This window comes from Tyto alba, unplaced genomic scaffold, assembly GCF_018691265.1.
Source record: "Tyto alba isolate M040663 unplaced genomic scaffold, T.alba_DEE_v4.0 Super-Scaffold_45, whole genome shotgun sequence".
NCBI classification, from domain to species: domain Eukaryota; kingdom Metazoa; phylum Chordata; class Aves; order Strigiformes; family Tytonidae; genus Tyto; species Tyto alba.
The window spans coordinates 29,419,606-29,438,579 of record NW_024881321.1 but is presented as its reverse complement, the minus strand read 5'-3'; the positions used below and the strand labels follow the sequence as shown (position 1 = coordinate 29,438,579).

The 18,974-nt window shown below is 35.0% G+C and overlaps 1 protein-coding gene across 9 annotated transcripts in view; it reads left to right on the top strand.

Moving 5' to 3' along the window:
* DOCK9 (dedicator of cytokinesis 9) overlaps positions 1 to 18,627 on the top strand; it is a 130,839-nt gene extending 112,212 nt beyond the window's left edge. For 5 of the 9 annotated variants that reach the window (XM_042805895.1, XM_042805890.1, XM_042805893.1 and 2 more), the window contains exons 45-55: positions 958 to 1,064; positions 6,286 to 6,408; positions 6,762 to 6,875; positions 7,134 to 7,139; positions 7,545 to 7,580; positions 8,393 to 8,539; positions 10,617 to 10,827; positions 12,349 to 12,539; positions 13,821 to 13,921; positions 14,158 to 14,296; positions 17,388 to 18,627. In XM_042805895.1, coding sequence (XP_042661829.1) covers positions 958 to 1,064; positions 6,286 to 6,408; positions 6,762 to 6,875; positions 7,134 to 7,139; positions 7,545 to 7,580; positions 8,393 to 8,539; positions 10,617 to 10,827; positions 12,349 to 12,539; positions 13,821 to 13,921; positions 14,158 to 14,296; positions 17,388 to 17,510 — 1,298 coding nt within the window. In that variant the 3' untranslated portion in view covers positions 17,511 to 18,627. Of the gene's footprint in view, positions 1 to 957; positions 1,065 to 6,285; positions 6,409 to 6,761; positions 6,876 to 7,133; positions 7,140 to 7,544; positions 7,581 to 8,392; positions 8,540 to 10,616; positions 10,828 to 12,348; positions 12,540 to 13,820; positions 13,922 to 14,157; positions 14,297 to 16,872; positions 16,881 to 17,387 lie in introns of all 9 variants that reach the window. The other 4 variants (XM_042805896.1, XM_042805892.1, XM_042805889.1 and 1 more) reach the window with 2 other exon arrangements.
* The last annotated feature ends 347 nt before the right edge of the window (positions 18,628 to 18,974 follow it).

Below are 18,974 nucleotides of genomic sequence, written 5' to 3'. Positions count from 1 at the left end.
GATAATCTGTATTAATTTGTGATTCCTTTGGGTGATCTGCTATTTTTGTCTGCTGTCATATAGAAGTTATTTTCTCTCAGTAATATAAAGGGTCAAGCTTCTACCTGTGGTATTTCCAGGAGCAAAACAAAACCTGAGGGATCTGAGGCAATCGTTCAGTAAAACCTCTAGTGGTCAGACTCCCACGTGAGCAGAAAGAATCTTTGTAGGAAGGAGCTGTGAAACAAATTTGTGCAAGTCATTGTGCTTCTATACTATTTACTGATTGCTCTTGAGGCTTTAATTAATAGCTATTGGCCAAAAATCCTGATTTATTAGTTCAGCAATCTGATATAATAAGAGCTAAACATGAAAGGTAAAAAAGGTAGGTTTCATGTTAGAACATCCTAAAACCCATTTTTGCTAAATATTTATTTCAGTAAAGGAAGTTAGATTGCTGGGGTCTTTTTCTTGCTTGTAGACTGACTCTGTATCTACATCTGAATAATCTCTATTGCCATCCTCTGTTTTGTATGGTTGATGTAAGTCTATTCATATGGTTTAGACTGAGGAAGACAGTATGCCAGAGCCTGTTCATGTATACATGAACTTCAAGACAGTTTAATTAAATGCTGTAAAAGTTACCTTGATTACCTTAGACTTGGTATGGAGTAGATTAGACATAGGTTTAAGGTAAAATAGGAAGAATCAGCTGCTCTTTATTTTGGTGAGTAGCAGTCCAGATATTAACATCTGTGGTTTTTTAAAACCTATTTATACTTAAACAGAAATGTGAGCTCTAATATTTTAATGATGCATTGGGAGGCTGGATTTTTTTTTTTTTTTTTTTTTTTTTTTTGTAAATTTGGTGGTGAGTATATTTAAATATGGCTTCTGCCTTATCCAGCATCACAAAATGGTCTAATATTATCCTGGTGGAAAAAAATAAATTTGTCTGTTTTTCATTTTCAATGGTAGGGATGTTTAGGCAAGGTTGTACTGCTTTCAGAGTAATCACACCTAACATAGATGAAGAGGCTTCAATGATGGAGGATGTTGGAATGCAAGATGTTCACTTCAATGAAGTAAGTAAACTTAAGAGTATCAGAATTGATGCACACTGAAGTGCTGTTTGTTTTTCCATGTTTTGTATTTCAGTCCTGAGGCTGACTGCTATGACATACAGTATCGTTGTTTTCTTAGCCGTTATTCTTATCCTAAATCTGAATTAGAAAATTTCTGTGAGCTTTCTCAGCTTTAGGGAATTTACTGTATACATATATTTTAAATAAATCACTGGCACATCAACACAACACCACTGCTGGAATAAAAATAAGCAAAGTGGGCTTTTAAACTTGTTGACAGGATGAACACTAATGTGATTCACTTAATAAAATTAACAATATCTGTTTTTTTTAAAACTAACTTTGATTCAGATTGTTGCTGCAGCAGCAATCATGAAAATGTGTTCGCTGTTTTTTGCTGGTTTATAGAGTTTCCCTAGGCAAATACACCATGACAATGAAAGTAGACTTACTGATACCAGACTTGCATTAGTTTTAGTTTTTTTCTGGCTTAAGTTTCACTGCTTGTGTCTTCACTGATCTATCTGTTCTGGCTGTACGGTAACTTTTACTATTAAGAAGCCTGTGAGCAAGATCGTTCATAATCTTTTCATATAAAGAGCTATGTCTACACTGTGTATTTGCCAGGATAGGCAGGGAAAGGAGGGACAGACCACTACTTGCAGTAGCTGTGTTGGAAAAATTCTTGGTGTGTAAGCATAGTTCTATAACAAAAAATACTTTGCTTTTGTGGTTTGTATATGGTAAAATGGTATGACAAAATTATTTTACTATGAAAATTGAGTCTATACTAGTAGATTTAGGAGGAATAGATGAAACATTTAATGGTTTAAACTTGGGTTTAGAGCTAGGGTACAATGTGTCTTACCCCCAAGTTCTGTCTGGTACTGCTTTGCTCTATAGTTTTAAGACAAAAATGGTTGACTTGCCTTTTTCTGGGAAAGCAGGAGTTGGAATTACTTGAAATGAAAAATATAGTGCTTTTCATTTTCAAAGACACCCAATAGCAGATAGCTTTTTTAAAAAAATTACATGCTTTACTCTTTAAAACACAGGATTCTGCTGATTCAGCATGGAATTCAGCTTATTACTTAAAGCAAAATGTAAGTTGCTCTAAGTGAGCCCAAAGTTGAGTTTCTCGTGACTACTATTCATGGAAACTTGTTAGAAACTTTTGTCAATGTCTACCTGACAAACCATTTGTCAGAGCTAAATTCTTTTATATTTTTTTTAATTGTAACATAGTTATTCTTTTTCTGATTAGTCACTCTCTACAAACAGAATATACTGCTTTTTCTAGGTCATTGAACCCTGCCCAAATTTATTTCCATCTCTCAGTATTTCCTTGGAACAGCAGTAAGCCAAGAGTGAAATTATAAGCCTGTTGAGCTTGCAAAGGGATCAAACCTTGCCAAACTTCATTTTTCTCTGCATGCAACCCTTTTTAAACTTAACCATGTAGAAGTCTGACTGATTAAATATTGAAAAAAAGTTACTGTTTTTCAGATCACTTATTATAGTTCACCCCGGGAAGAATAATAATAGGAAAGTATTTTTTTGATAGGCTAAAAATCATGGATAATTTAAGATGACTAATATTTTACAGAAGTACTTCAAAACAGGTAATCTAGTTGCTTTAAGAGCACATACTCATACGTGGAGTGTTTTTTCAATATGTTCTAATGTAAGCAAAACTGTATTAGTCTAACAAAAAAAAAATGTGAGATACCAGTTGGGTACAGAAATTGGAAGGTAGAAACATTTCTTTCAAACTGCACTTTACTACTACTGAGCAAAACGGTGATCTGATGGGAGTTCTTCCTACAGAAGACTGAGCATGGACCACACCAGATACATCAGCTACGAGTCTCCCTTTTCCCCTCCAATTCTTTCCCACACCCCCTGGGCTGGGGAGGGTGAGTGAGCAACTGTGGGGCGTCTGGCTGCCAGCGGGGTTTAAACCATGACACCTGCTAACAAGGGTCATGGGGAATTTTTTTCTTAAAACTTGGGATTTCCCTGGATGCTAGTTACTTTAAACTTCCCAAAACGTAATTACAAATATGGGGGGTATAGGGGGATCCATTCATGTTTTGAAAAGGGGCAAAACATCTTTTATAATCTCCAGTTTATATAGTCTTCCCAGTTAAGTGAAATTTGTCTTAAGAGTCCATGTGGTTTCTATTTTTAAAAATTAAATTTTTTAAATTCTCAAATTAATTCTCATTTTAAAAGAATTCTCTTCCAGGCCCCGGTTATCTTGACTCATTTCCTAAACTAGCCAGTTATAAAAAAAAAAAAACAAAACAAAACAAAAATTTTTTTTTTGTTTTGTTTTAACAAAGTTATTGTGTACATTTCATTAAATATTTGTTTACACAAACAGTTTATTCAGCGCAAGTCACATTCTTCTTGCAGCACTAAAATCTTCTGGGTGTCAAAAATTGGGAGGCAAAAACCTAGAACTTTATATCCTTTATGTGCTCGACTTTTCTGTGAGCAGTCCATCTGCAAGAGATCTGAGCTATGGCTAACAGGCCTGTGGCAGGTGCCAGATTCCATGCAGATTAAGGCTGGAAACAAGTTCATTCAGATTTGTGGTTTGTTGTTTTTTTTTTTTTTTTTTTTTTCAAAGTAAACTCTGCCAGAATACAGTTCCACCAGAGATATTAAGTCAATCTACCTTCCTGTTTAGTTTTTTTTGGTCTGTTGTTAGCTGTGACTTTCCATGAGAGGAATTATTCTAACTTGCAGATTGGTAAATAAAAGAACTTTACAGCTCAGATGGTATTATAGCTCTTGTAAGTGATCAACATGCAGTGTAATTCAATGTATTAAAGCAATTTATGAAAAATAGAAATAAGTACTTACCGTAGCGTACAAGATACTTAATGGTAGTGAAAACTGGTATTCTTCAGGGATACTCAGGCTGATACTGTTTAACAGTGTCATTAGCACTCTAGGTCATAGGATACAGTATATCATCAAGTTTATGGATGAAGCTAAATGGAGGAGGCGTGACTGATATACTGGGGGACAGGGCTGCTTGTTTAAAGGGATCTCAAACTGGAGGAGCACAGAATCCTCTCGGAGTTCTACAAAGACAAGTGCAAAGCCTTGCATCTGTGCAGAAATCACCCAGTGTCTCAGTCCGGGCTGGGGATGGACTGGCTGGGCAGCAGCTCTGCACAAAGACCTGGGAGGTGCTGGTGGTCAAGAGGTTGAATGAGAATCAGCAGTGTAGCCTTGTGGCAACAAAGGCCAGCTGCGTGCTGGATTGCATTAAAGCATAGGGTCAACAAGTAGAGGAAAGTGAGTTTTCTTTCTCCTGGTTGGTATTTGTGGTGCCCCATCAGTAATCTTGTGCCCAGCACTGCCCCACCAAAGTCAAGAGAGATACCAATAAACTGGAAAAAGTCCAGATACTAAGGTGGTTAGGGGCAGAGCCAGACTCTTCTGGGAGGTGCCCAATGAAAGAGTAAGAGGCCATTCTTGAAGGTTACAAGGAGAACTCTTGTTCTCCTTCATATATGGGAAAAAAAAAATGCTTCCCATGAGGATAGATAAGCACTGAGGCAGGTGGCCCAGGAATGTTGTGTTCTTTTCCTCTCTCCTGTTAGCTCTCCCACATGAAGCTTTTGCTCTTCGTGTTTTTTTTTTTTTTTTCCTGTGTGCAAACAAAATTTTACTGCTTTGCAGCATTTGGATGCCCCCTGGTGTCCAAGTGAAGTTTCTTGTCATAAAACAGTGGTGGTGGACAACCCCTGTGGTCCAGCAATGACACTGGTCTTTCAGTTCTCACCGCCTGGTTGCTGAGGATAGAGATACTGGGGAGCCTGTACAGCCCCATAATGGCTGGGGGAGAGGAAGGGATGCTTTAGGGACAGTTACAGCACACAGGTAAGAGTAGCATGTTTCAGTCTTCTTTTTCTCTCAGTATTAAGGTTGGATTTCTTAGTGATGTCTTTATGCTGTCTCAGTCCTCTACCGAAGGGAGGAGGGGAATAGACTACCACTGGATCCCCTCTAAGGATAAAAGGTATTAATTCTAGCTTCTGGCTTCACTGCTACAATGCAAGTGGTACTGGAAGGTCTCAAGAAGTAGAAACGTCATGTCTTCTTACACCTCTTGGTCTCAGACTTGGATTCTTGTGGAGGTGTTCTTGGTAGCCTCAGATGTGTTTGAAGAGGACTGAGAAGTGTTAGGGTATGTGGATGGGAGTGGGCTTCTTCACAGTGGTTCTGTCACACACAAGCTGCGACCAAGTATGACAGCTTCATCACAAGAGCTATAAGCTGTTCCATAATGTCTGTGACATGGTTTGTTATCATTTAATTAATGGAGTTAGCCTGGTAATTTTGAATTCATGAAAAATAGAGCAAAGTAATCATGTTACCTTAGTTTTGTTACACTTACTGAAGTAGAAATTAAATCTGCGGAAAATAAAGTATTATGACAAACTGAAGGAATGGACTTCCTAATTATGATGTGACTGCTCTAATGCAAAATGCATGCTTCTGTATTAACGTACAGGTAAGCATATTTCTCATTTAATATTAAATAATGATATTTTTTTCTGCCAGAGTATTAGAATCAAACCCAACAAAGCCAAGGAGGTTTCTTGCTTGTGAATCTTTTGACTCTTTGGGATTTCTCATCTTCTCTAACTGTTGTTATATGTCTTTTCGTTCTCAACCAAGTATATCAAATTCAACAATTGTATGGTGATAATTACTACTGAGTACAATTTTGATGTTGAATCTTTTTGTTTTATTGCTGATGTAATGTATTTGTTAGTTTCCTTCAGAACCAATATAGTCAAGAGTTTGTAAAACTGCCTTTTTAAAATAATGTTCTTTGTACAAAACCAAAAAAATTCAAGGAAACAATACTTTGAAAAATCATGTTACAAGGTAAGACAAGTTTGGATTCTCACACAGGGGTCATTTGCAGACATAAGAGGTCAGGAGTACCTAAAAGAAAAATGTTGATCATGGTAAAAACAAAGAGTACATGTGTATACTTATGCCATTCTGTTTTGTATAGATTTAGTAATTTTTGAATTCTTCAATAATTTAAATTACTATGTGTAGATTTTTTTTTTTTTTTTTTTGAGGCAGGATCTCCCTTTTCATTGGAAAGAACTTTGGTATAGTTATTTGCTGTGCTTTTTGTGAGTACTGGATTGTTTTACTTTTTCAAATGTGTATCCAAATCTAGGATGTGCTGATGGAATTGTTGGAGCAGTGTGCTGATGGACTCTGGAAGGCAGAACGCTATGAACTCATTGCTGACATATATAAACTTATAATTCCCATTTATGAAAAACGGAGAGATTTTGAGGTATTAAATTCATCATAAGTAAATTTGATCAAGAAACATATCCTAGCTTTTCTAGTCTAAGTGCATGACACATTGCACATAACAGAACAAGAGTATTGAAGTTGTAGCAGAAATATCAATGTGTTGAAATTTTTGTTATTATTTTAAATAATTAAAAATGTTTTTCTTCAAATATAAAAATTAAAAATTAATCTTGCATATTGTCATTCTGATATAAGTGCTAAACCTGTTACTACTGTTCAAAAAACCAATGTTTTTAGTTATTAACTACAAGGACATAGTTCATTGTTGTTTTAAGATAGGAAGGTTCTATGTTATTCTTTTACCCTATGATTGTTTTCTTTTATTTTTAGAGGCTTGCTCATTTGTATGACACTCTTCATCGAGCATACAGCAAAGTAACAGAAGTTATGCATACAGGCAAAAGACTGCTGGGAACTTATTTCAGGGTAGCATTTTTCGGACAGGTGAGTGTTATTTAACTTTCGTTTGTCTGCTCTATGCAGTAAGAAAAACCTGAATTTATTTTATAAGATATACTATTTCATCAACTATATTGATACCATGACATAAAAAGTACAAGAAACTTGGTCTGTAAGACATAATTAAACACCATCAATAATTTAGTTTAAAACATTTATCAATTTCGGTACAGTTCTTCCTTATTTTCCTCAGTAAATTTTTTGCCTTTTTTTTCTTTTTCTTCTTTTATTTACTACCTTAAGGCAGCGGTAAGTTTTCTATAATGTCAGTTCGTAGCAATGTATTGACTTAGTGTCTGTAGTGCTACAATGTCATTTGCAAGGCTGCTTCTTAGATTGTTATGCATTAATAGCCACTGCAATTCAAAAAATAACATTAAGTTCCATTTAGAGAACAAATCACTGTTTTCGATGCATCAGTATTGCATGCTTCAAACAAAAGTTCTGGCTGTGTATTGGGCAGCTTCACATCCTCTAATATATGTCTAGAATGCATATGTATCAGTATGGTATCATGCAGTATCAAGTAATACACTTACTACATGCGTTGGCCAGTTGCAAATTTTTCAGCTGAGCATGGAGAATTGTAAAATACTCAAATACCCTAAGCAGTATAACTTTACATGTATTCTGTTGTCTTTTATAACTTTATAGCAATACCAGTTTACAGACAGTGAAACAGATGTTGAGGTAATTACAGTAACTGCTTACAAAGCAAGCAATGCAGTAAAAACTACTGCATTTCACCTTAGTTTGATGTGGGTATTTTTGTCAATCTAGCCTGTGTTTATACATGATATGTTGTGCTTTTCTATTTTGTCTGTTTCGTTTATGACAAAAATATTTATTTTCTGGTTTCAAACATGAACTCAGACATGGCTTGTTGTTTTAAACCAATGACCTGTTTCACTTTCCGTGTGCTCTATTTTGCGTTTAGTTATGATTTTAAAACAAATGCTGTATGTAATAAAAATAAAGAAGAATATGCCAATATAGTACAACATAAAATTAAGAGCTTTACATAAATCAAATTTCATTTTCTGGAATTAATTTTTTATTTCTACATGAAGAAATTTTTTCAGATTATTTTTATTGTAAACTATTGCCAAAATATTCACTTGTGAATCAGGTAGTCCTGTTGAGCAACCAGATTCCTTTTTTGGCAAGTGAAACAGTGCTGAAAGTTCACTTTTTAAATAAAAGTGAAAAAAAGTTATCTCAAAGGCTTGGCACATCATACAATTACAACAAACTTAAAATTTTAATTGTATGTTTCCATTATCTTTCACTCATTCTGTAGTAGATAAGTACATCCTTCTGGGGGTTTTTTTATTCTCTTAGGAAATGTTTTTTACTTTTATTTTCATTTCTCTTTATTTACATTTGCTTGACTCCTTACGTTAAATGTTTATATTTGCTTTGAACCACACACGTTATGTTCATCTTAATCATTGCCCTATGTGGGTTTATTCCCAAGATTTTGACTACCTCATTTTTTACAGGGATTCTTTGAAGATGAAGATGGAAAAGAATATATCTATAAAGAGCCTAAACTAACGCCTCTTTCAGAAATTTCCCAAAGACTCCAGAAACTCTACTCTGACAAATTTGGATCTGAAAACGTCAAAATGATTCAGGATTCTGGCAAAGTACAATCTTTATTCTCTCTAAAAAGTTCTAATATATTACTTCCCCTAATCCACTTGAAATACTGTGGGCTCACTGTCAGGTATTTGGCACACAAACGTATGTGTCTAAAAACTCTACTGGTTGGAAGGCACGAGAGAAATATAATTTCTATTAAGTTGACCTTTCAGAACAACCAAAACGCTTAATTTCTATTACCTCTCAAAATAATAATTGTATCTTAGATGCAATTTGGATTATGATCATATTCTGTGTTAAATTTAGCTACATTTCTTGTCAGTTCATGCAGTCATCTTTTGGATGTTTCTCCCTTTTCTGCACCTCAAGAGCAGAGTCCAAACTTTCTTCTGAAGTAAGGAACAGACCCCTCTTCTGAGAAAAGTACCATATGTAAACAGCGTTTTATTTCTGTATCAGTTGTTCTTGTTATCCTTTGCCAGTGTCTCTGAGCCTGTTCTATTTTATAAACGCTTAAACTGCAGAAGAAAAAAAAAGCTCACACAGAGTCATCTGGTTAAATCTATATTTGTCATAGGAAATGCTTTCCTCTGTAATTGAAGGCTCCAAAGCTGGTAAACTGAAGAGGGCTACAGTATCCCGTACGCTGACAGGAACCCATACTGCGCGAGATGCCTCTCTGCATTCCTTTCGCTCCCTTCCTCAGCCAATTTTTAACTTCAGTTTGACTTCACACTCTGTGATGGTTTTCTCTTATTATAATTACTTGTCTCTTCTGTTCCTTGATTCTACCAGTAAGATCATGAAGTTCTGTTCTTTGTGCATCAGTGGTGAGCTTTTCAACATTGGAACTTTAAAAGGAGAGGAGGACTTAAGCAAGGGCTAGATTTCATGCTATGGAAGGCGAGAGATTTATATTGTAACCTCAGTTTTTCACAGCTCTTCCAGTGTACTTTCCTGTTACTTAATTATAATGCATGTGTTTGTCAATATTTCTAGGCAACATTTCCTATCAGCTGTATCAGAATGAGTACATAAATTACCACTTAGCTTCCAGTCCAATAATCTTAAAAAAAAAAAAAAAAAAAAATAATCAAGCAGCATGTTCCAGTAGAAATGGAAAACAGCAGGGGGAGACCTTAGCTCTGTTCCCAGTTTGCTCCAGGACTTACCTGGTGACTTACATATGTGTATTGTTCTTGTTTTTCCCACTTAGTTTATAGAAGTGAAATGGCTCAGAGACAGGCAGAGATAACATGAATATTTGATGTGAGACTGAAATGGTAGACAACAACTTTTAGAAAGGTGCACAGATTAGGGTGCCCTCTTTTACCCTGTGGTTGGGGGAATTTACAAAACAAAACAAAAAAAAAGCCTTGTTCCATTTAGGGACCCTGTTGGGCAAAGACTTAGGAGGTCTTATCTATTGGTGCTGGAGACTAGTTGCTGCTTTTACCAAATAAAGATCTGCTGGTCCATAGGGCTCTTACTCATCCAGTTCTAGAAACAAAATGAACTGAATAGTGAAGCCTTCTTTTTTTTCCTGTTCCCACCAGTATATTCTTTGGGACCCTCATAGGGTGTCCCAGTTAAGCCAGGAAGGTTGGGAGGAGTGCCTTCTGAAGGTGGTATCTGAACTATTTACAATGTTGCGTGTTATTTTTAATTATTAACTTTTTCTATTACTAGCAGTTTTTGGTCTCCAGTCAACTGTTGTATCACCTGTCACAGTGGACAAGTATTTGTTTCTGGGTTTTCTGTATCAGCCTTCCAGTGTGTTAATCATGGGTATAACTCTCTATTAAGTTTTTGTTTGCAGTTCTGCATACAGCAATTACAGATAATGAGTAGTTAAAAAAAAAAAAAAAAAAAAAAAACAACAAACAACAACAAAAAACAAAAACAAACCTCCCACTACACGTTGCAATGCAGCTAGCTGTCTTGTCTTCCTAATAGTTAGAAACTCAGTGCACAGAAGCCCTGTGAGAGCATTAACATCTCCTGTGTTTTCAATAATTTAAAGGTTAAGACGCACAATTTAATTTCTGAAAGTTGTGTGACTACAATTAAATCTACTTTATTCATAATGTAATTATCTGATTTTTTGGTCATGTTTTTAAGGTAAATCCTAAGGATTTAGATTCAAAATATGCATATATTCAAGTTACACATGTAATTCCATACTTTGAAGAAAAAGAGTTGCAAGAAAGAAAAACAGATTTTGAAAGGACTCATAACATTCGTCGCTTTATGTTTGAGATGCCTTTTACTCAAGCTGGTAAAAGACAAGGAGGAGTAGAAGAACAGTGTAAGCGACGGACTATTTTGACAGGTACTGATTGAATGGAAATTTCCTTTAAAAGAAAACTGCTTTTTTATTTTGTTTTTTGTACTTTTTGATACTAGGTTTTTCTATATGTTGTGTATTTTGACAGAAAAAATCCTTTAGAAATTTTCACACGCAACTGTTGGAGGTGATAAGAATTGCAGAGTATACCAAAATACTGTTAGACAAAACAACCTTTTTAAAATTAGTGCATACTTGAAAATAATACTCAAAATAATGTGATGTGCAAACACTTATAACTGACCATATGAGAATATGTATATCATTGTGTTCTTGATCCCTAAGCGTTGGAGAAGGAGAGTAAAATCTCTTATTTGACTATGTTCTAACTACCCTTCGCTTTTTAATCATTTTGTGGTTTTTTAAATAACGGAGTGTCTGCATCTCGCCCTTTGCCCTTCCCTGTGCTCACCTCTGCTATAAAACACTGAAGAACAGTGGTATTATGCTTGCTGATTTGGGTATGGGATTTTTCAACATTCTTTCAGTCTTTGGACGTGTAAAATGCAGTATTGGTTCTTTTGGCTAAAAAGCTCTAAAAAGAGCCTGACGGGCAGCTTCTGGTTTGATTTCCAGCCTCTGTTCCACTGACTTTGGCATAATCACTGTGCTTTAGTTTCTCATTTGTTACATTTAGAATGGAGAGAGAGAGTGCCTATCTGTCTCCCCATAGGCTCAAACTTTAAAGATATTTAGTTCACATTTTATTATACTTTTAAGGAAGATAATTAAAAGTGGTGGTGTGTTCGGCAATGTTTCTGTATAACATGTAAATCTGAATTTATGAAATAACAAGTTGCACTTTGACTGGAAGCATTAATTCAAATGGTCTAATTCTGTGCTATATGGGTTTTTCCATTTCATTTAAAGTCCTTTGTAGCTATCAGCTAAAACACTTTTCATTTTTAGCCAAAATTAGGTTTTTCAAATTGGTTTCTTCAAGGGATAATCCTCAAATAATTTTGGGGATTTTTTTACCTTGAGCTTTAAGAATTGTGAATCTGTAGTCTACCTTTCCATATTCTCAGAAAAAAGAATATTCTGTGTTTTGTCTCTGTTAAGTGTGAGCTTCTGTATCACTGTCTTAGAGTGGTAAAAACAACTTAAATAAATGGATTTATAATGTCCACTGTCCATAGCTTATACTTGTGAGGAAATAGAAAATACAGCTTTTGCTATTTTTGATTTTTCTCCTCTGAGATGTGTGGATGATAAGCAATTTATTTTATAGTTCTCATATGAATTTAGTTCCAGTGTTTTATTTCTTTAGTATTATTAGTAGGAATAATTACAATGATCTTTCTTTGCTGTAATACACATTAAGCTATGCATGTTTACATTTTCAGTATTTGTTTCCCTGTACATTTGGTAATATTTCTAATTATATACTGTTATTAAAATGGGCAACTAATTACATCAAAATGAGATTTTAGCATAAAATTCTATCAAAACAAACCTTATTCAAAAACCTTTTTCTAACTATATTAAACTTCTTTCTGTCCATAGCTATACATTGTTTCCCATATGTGAAAAAGCGCATTCCAGTAATGTACCAGCACCATACTGATTTAAACCCAATTGAAGTAGCCATTGATGAAATGAGTAAAAAAGTTGCAGAACTTAGGCAGCTTTGCTCTTCAGCTGAAGTAGATATGATCAAATTGCAGCTGAAGCTACAAGGAAGCGTCAGTGTTCAGGTACGAGCACATACTTTGCCATTCAGTTATTTCGCTTGCTTTTGTCCCTGAAAAATTATAGTACCATTTTATCATTAGTTTCTGTTCTGTGTGTTCAGGAACACCCTAATTTAGAAATACACTCACTGTTTGCAGTTATTTCCAGAGTAGGAAAAGCAGTAAAAGTATTTCATATAAACACTGATCATGGACAGTTACATGAAAGGATTAAGATTCATCTCTGGAACGTAAGGTGGTCTGAGCCCTACTAGGTTTTGGTGTAAAGCTGAAACTACCATAAAATAGTGACTTCCTATATGGGGATGAATGAGCATATTTTGCCTAGATGTAGGTTTGCTCACAGTAAGTTCAACATGGTCATTGTCGCTTTTGTATTTTGGCAAGATCCCTGTGGAGATCAAGAGGGAGTGCCAAAATACAGGAGGAGGGTAATAGTAGAAAATGTCACTGTGCAACGCTTTGTTTTGCCGAAGGCAAGCAAGAACTGAATGTATAAAGAAACCATCAGATTCACCAGCATAGGGTACATAAAGCAGCTGTAGCATGTACAAATCAATATGACAGTGGTCTTAATGCAGTGACAAAAGTGCTGCTCTGTTATTTTTAACTGATTCAAATCAAAGGAACAGAAGACACAGTCATCTGAAATGAACTGTTGTCACGTTGAAGAGGAAAGAAAAAAGGGGTGGGGGAACAAAACAAAACAAAACAAAAAAAAAAAAAAAAAACAAACAACAAAAAAACAAAACAAGATTCCAGAATTAGCAAGTTGTCAAGCTAGCATTTGGAATGAGAAGAGAGGGGCTCTTACTGTTAATATAAAAAACATTAGGGATCAGTCAGAAATCATTGAATCTACTTTTCATGTAGCTGCCATAATATTACAGTTAAATTTCTGTTAATAATTGCAGAATTTTCAGCTTGGAAGAGTGTTTTCAATAGATGAGCTAAGTCTACTACTGTTTGGTATTCTTATTTTCCCCATTTCTCCACCTTAATTTCATAAAAAGATGACAAATTGGCAATATCAGCAGTTACTTTGCCACATCATTGGAGTGGTTTCTTTGTGCCAGGACAGATGCATACAGAGTGCTGTTAGAGACCTCTCCTGCCCTTATGTTCCAACTCCAGCTGTTTCCTTATTTCACAAGCCCAGCTTTTTTGAAATCAGTGTGTTGTCCTAAGAAAAGCAAATCAGACACCTGTGGTACCTGTTATTGCTAAGCAGACAGTATGTCAAAGAAGTAACTGACTTTATTTTGTAATTCTTGTGCTTTTTAGGTTAATGCTGGTCCATTAGCATACGCAAGAGCTTTCTTAGATGACACAAACACTAAAAGATATCCAGACAATAAAGTAAAGCTACTAAAAGAAGTTTTTAGGTATGTGGCTGGGGGAGGGTTGGGGGGGGGGGGGGGGGGGAAGGGGGGTGGGAATGGGACACACGGGTGACTTATTATTTTTTTCAACAATGATATCATAAGAATTTTTTTAAAAACGTTTAACTTTTATACTGTTCCAACTACATTAAAAACATACTTTGAGCTGGCGTTTTGAATTAATCCTTTGGACTTTGTATTCCTGATTGAGATATTTTTTGTTATTTTATTCAAATCAGGCAATTTGTTGAAGCTTGTGGGCATGCTCTGGGTGTAAACGAACGACTTATAAAGGAAGATCAGTTGGAATATCAAGAAGAAATGAAGGCCAACTACAGAGAAATGGCAAAAGAGCTTTCTGAAATAATGCATGAACAAGTATGTGCTGAAATTAAATTATACATACCAGCATTCAGAATGTAACTGTAATGTGAACCCACTAGGAAAAGTATATGTAATGCTTTACACAAAAGAATTGTTTCCTTTTTTCTTTTTTTTTTTTTTTTTTTTTCCCTAGTGGAATATAAGCATGTCATGGAATTGTGGAACTTCATAATTTTTTTTCTGTTTGTGAATTTTCTGGAGTTGCTTTCCTTACATTCAGTATAAAGTCTTCCTCATTAGGAAAGTAAATCTGATTGGCACCAGCCTGTTTTTTTTGTAGGAGAGGAAAACTGCAGTAAAGATAAAACAAATTTAATGACATGAATATATGTCACTTATACTTCATATGCATAGTTACTATTCAGTGACCCAAAAAGCTCATTTTAGTCCGTACTTCCTGGTAACTGTAGGGATATTTGATCTGCATGTTTAGCCCTTTTTCTTTAGATATTGAAGGTATAGGGATTTACTTTTTCAACGAAGAGTTAAACATCTTTCAAGATGTATTCCATCGTGTTTTCTTGAGGGGAATCCACTACAGACAAGCTGGAGCTATGGAAGCAGGAAAAACAAAACTCTCATGGAGTGAGATGTAGGACCTTGCATCTGGGATCTATGGTAGAAATGTCTCCTGACTTCAGAGACAAGGATATTATTTCCAGGAGGACAGAAAGGGCTGAAGATTCTTGCTTGATCCCTGTCTTCTTGACATTTTTCTTCATCACATTCATCACTTTATGTTCCTTTTCTTTCATCTACTGTTATTCATACTATATTTTCCCAGAGACATAGAGTGGTTCACAGTGCTTAACCCTCAAGAGTTTTATCTTCTGGCCCACAAGAAATACCTGTGTTTTCTGATAATATTTTACATTACAAATACATGTGTCTATGAGACTTCCTTAACTGTATGACCATAATAGCAACTTTCTTAGTCTAGGAACTCTAAGACTGGATAACCAGTTAATACAAGGAGGAGCTCTGAGTTTCTCTTGTCCATACAAAAAGTATATGCTTTACTCAGAAATCAAATTGCACAGGAAAAAGTCAAACTTGAGACCTACCTTAGGCATTCAGTCTAGCTGACATTTAAATGCTCTGTTAATTTTCCAGCTTTTTTTCAGGATTGCATCCTTTAGGTGTACAATGACTTTACACATTTACTATTTTTGACATAACTAAATTATTCTATTATTATCCAATAAATACTTGCTCAAAAAGCTAGTCATCTTGCTGGTAGAACAGCTTATCAGTAGGCTTATCTAAGAAAGACTTGCCTTTGTTCTACCCTTGCTTAGATGATATCCAAAATTTTATGGTGATTTTTTTTCTGTTCAAAAATGTCAAATGTCTGAAGTTCACTTTACATGATTTCTTGCTCTCCATTATTGCCTGATGTGGTTTTCTCAAGTACAGTGCTGTGAGTAGCTCTGCGCTCTGAGGTAATTATGGTGAAGCACAGAAGAATACAGCAAGCACGTAGGCTTTATTTTTATTCTCTTATTCTTTTGTTACAGTATCAAAGGGAGAAGCTTACCACAAAACAAACTTTTTAACCACCAATGGCAGAATATTGTGAAACAAGGATTGTAGGGAGTGATACCATTTTGTCAGAATCCATGTGTTGGTTTGGGGTTTTTTTAAAAAACAAAACAAAACAGTCTTTCAGATATGCATGTAGAGGAAAATAGTTTTGAAATACCCCTGGAACAGAAAAAGTGATGCCTTAGCTGACAAAAATGGACAGTTTGCCTGTACTTCAATGTGATGTATTGAAAAGCAGAAAGCAGTAGAGGGTTTTAGAAAGGATAACTGATTGGACAGCTGATTAAGATGAACAAGGTATGCGAGAGAGTCAGACAGCTGTACGGAAGACCCCTTCAGAAAAGACAGGAAAATGTTTTGGTCAAATAAATTAAGTATAAGGATAATAAATGGAAGATTAATATCCTCCTAGCATAGGAAAAAGGGTGTAATGACAATTTGTACACAAGAAAAAATACTTTGAACTCAATGCAAGATATGTAAGTTTAAAAGATGCTCAGGTGTGTTAGTTTCCAAAGATTGATGGTAAGAAAAAGCATGTAATGCCTGAAACTTCAGGAGTAAATTACATTGTCTAAAAGTAAACGAAGAGAAAAAAGGCCAAACTACTGATGCCTATAAGATAGTATAAACAGAATATCAAAGTACAGCACTGACTGCAGTAATGTGTACTATTAGCCTATCGCTGTGCTCTCTTTATACAAATGGATTAGTTGTAAATAATGAAATCATGCTGTGTTGTTGGGTTGTTGTTTTTGTTTGTTTTAAATTAGATTGATCACTCCCCTGAAGGCTTAGAATCATGAGGCTCTTCACTGAAATCTTTAAAAATGTCACTTTGTGCCAGCCTATTGCTGTATTTGGAAAAAAAGCTTCTCACAGTGTTTGTTCTAATGTCATTGAAGAAACTATCAGCTGTCTTTATAATAGTGTGGGTTATAAACAACTGCAAATTTTTGTTATGAAAAATACAGAAAATAACAGATTTTTCTTTTGTCTCTTCTGCTGCTTGCCAATATGATCAGATGGGATGGTAATTAGTTTTCTTTACTTTTGCTCTTAGTTTGTCTAACGTTTATATAATTCCTTTTCTTCCAATATTTCTAATCTTAGCATCAGTAAATTTATAGCTCGTAAGAATTAAAGTCTTTTCGGTGCTTTGATAGTTTTTGATAAGAAATGCTCAAATCATACCTTTAAGTCAAAAAAAGGAAACAAGAAAGGGCAAAAGGAAGCCTGTTGTGAAAGTCCTTTTGAAAGTTAACAAGAGATATTATGAGAAGCTATCCATGCTTCCTCTAGAGGGGACAGTGTAGTACCTAAATTAGGAGAACTGGTGTTGGAGAAATAACCACTGCCCTCCTAAATCTAGTAGAGGATGGCTGGAAAGAGTAACCATCCTCAAAATGCTCTTCTGTGCAATTGAAAAAGTACTGGAAAGTTGAGTCAATAAGCAGCACATTATGAAATTGGTTAGTTGCTTTATAAATGCTTGTGTCATTTTCTAACATTTTGGTAAATACATGTTCTCTGTTTTAAGATTACTCCTATTGAAGAAAAGGCCAGTGTTATGCCTAATTCGCTACACATTTTCAACGCCATAAGTGGAACTCCAACAAGCACAACAGTTCATGGGATGCCCAGTTCTTCTTCAGTTGCATGATTGTTTTGTAAAGGAAAGTATGTTCATTTTTTTTTTTTTTGAACTATGTGGATTTGCTTCATTGTGTGCAAACTCAGGATGATTTTGAAGCTAAATGTTGGGCACGTGCAAGCTGCATAATTCATACGAATGTCTGAGCACACTTAGCAAATAGCAGTTACTGGTAATAGTCTTTTAGAGTAAGGGAGGAGCACATATATTTTCTAATCTTGCTGACAACATTTAAAAGTATTCACAATGTCATTGCAGAAGTGCGTGTTGGAAAATTATAAAGTTGACGATAATTTCTCTTTTTCATTAGAAAGTATTATTAAAATGAATTGCACATTACAAAAAAAGTGTTGTGGGATGTAATTTTGCAGATATGTAACATTCAGATGTTCTTTTTGTGTATGGCACATAGAGATTGATTCCAAGTATAAGAACTATTTTGGGGCTAGACAGAGACACTAGTTTTTTGGGTTTAATGGAACTGACAATAGTAGTTTTTTGTACCATTTGGCAAATTGTTGTGCTTTATTTTATACCTTGTTGCATTTTGGAGGTATGTGAGCTTAGATCTAATTAAACAACTAAATACAACCAAAGGTCTGTATTAATGAACACTGAGTTATACTAAAATATCAATAGTAGTAAATTGTTATGTACATATTGTTTGTTAATACAGTCCGTACAGTCTGTACATAAATGTATTACATTTCTAAGCATTTTTTAATATTCATACCAGCTCTTATCCTTCTGCTTTCATTTTATTGTGAAAATTTGCTCATTCCAACTATATGCAGACTTTACAGTCCATTTATTCCTGTATATAAATAAGTGCAATATAAAGATGTATACAGTCTTTGCTATGTTAGGTTTATATGCAGTTATTAAAAGAAAAGAACTTTTTTGCCAAAGCAATGGAGTATGTAATTGGTGATCATGGTTACTGTGGTAAATGGTGGTATAATTTAAAGCTTTTTCCATATTCTTATTCTTTTAAGACATTAATTTAGTAATTTTATATTGGGGGGAAATAAAGGTTTTTAATTTTATTTAACTGGAAGCACTGTCCTGCTGTAATTAAACATTCTGTACTACATCTATATTAAAAGAAAAAAGGTAGTTACTTTTCTCACTGTGTGCTCTGGTTTTTATTTTAAATTTGCCCCTGAGACTGGTGAAAGATGAAAGCTTGATCAGAAAAACTCGCTTTTTGCAGCTTAAGTATGAAATGAGATGCAGACACTTCTAGGGTTTATTTCGTAGTCCTTGTCAATAAAGGGAATTCAGGTTAGTAGTTAAGACATAAATTTTGCATCCATGGCACTCGACTCAAGTAGCATGTTATGCTCACCAGTACAGTTAATATTAGGAAGTCTTCACAACTTTTCATCACATGACAGGAGAAATCATCTTTTCCTTTTGGCCCAAGCGTTACTGTCATTTTCTGTAGCATACCATGAAACTCATATGCTGCCA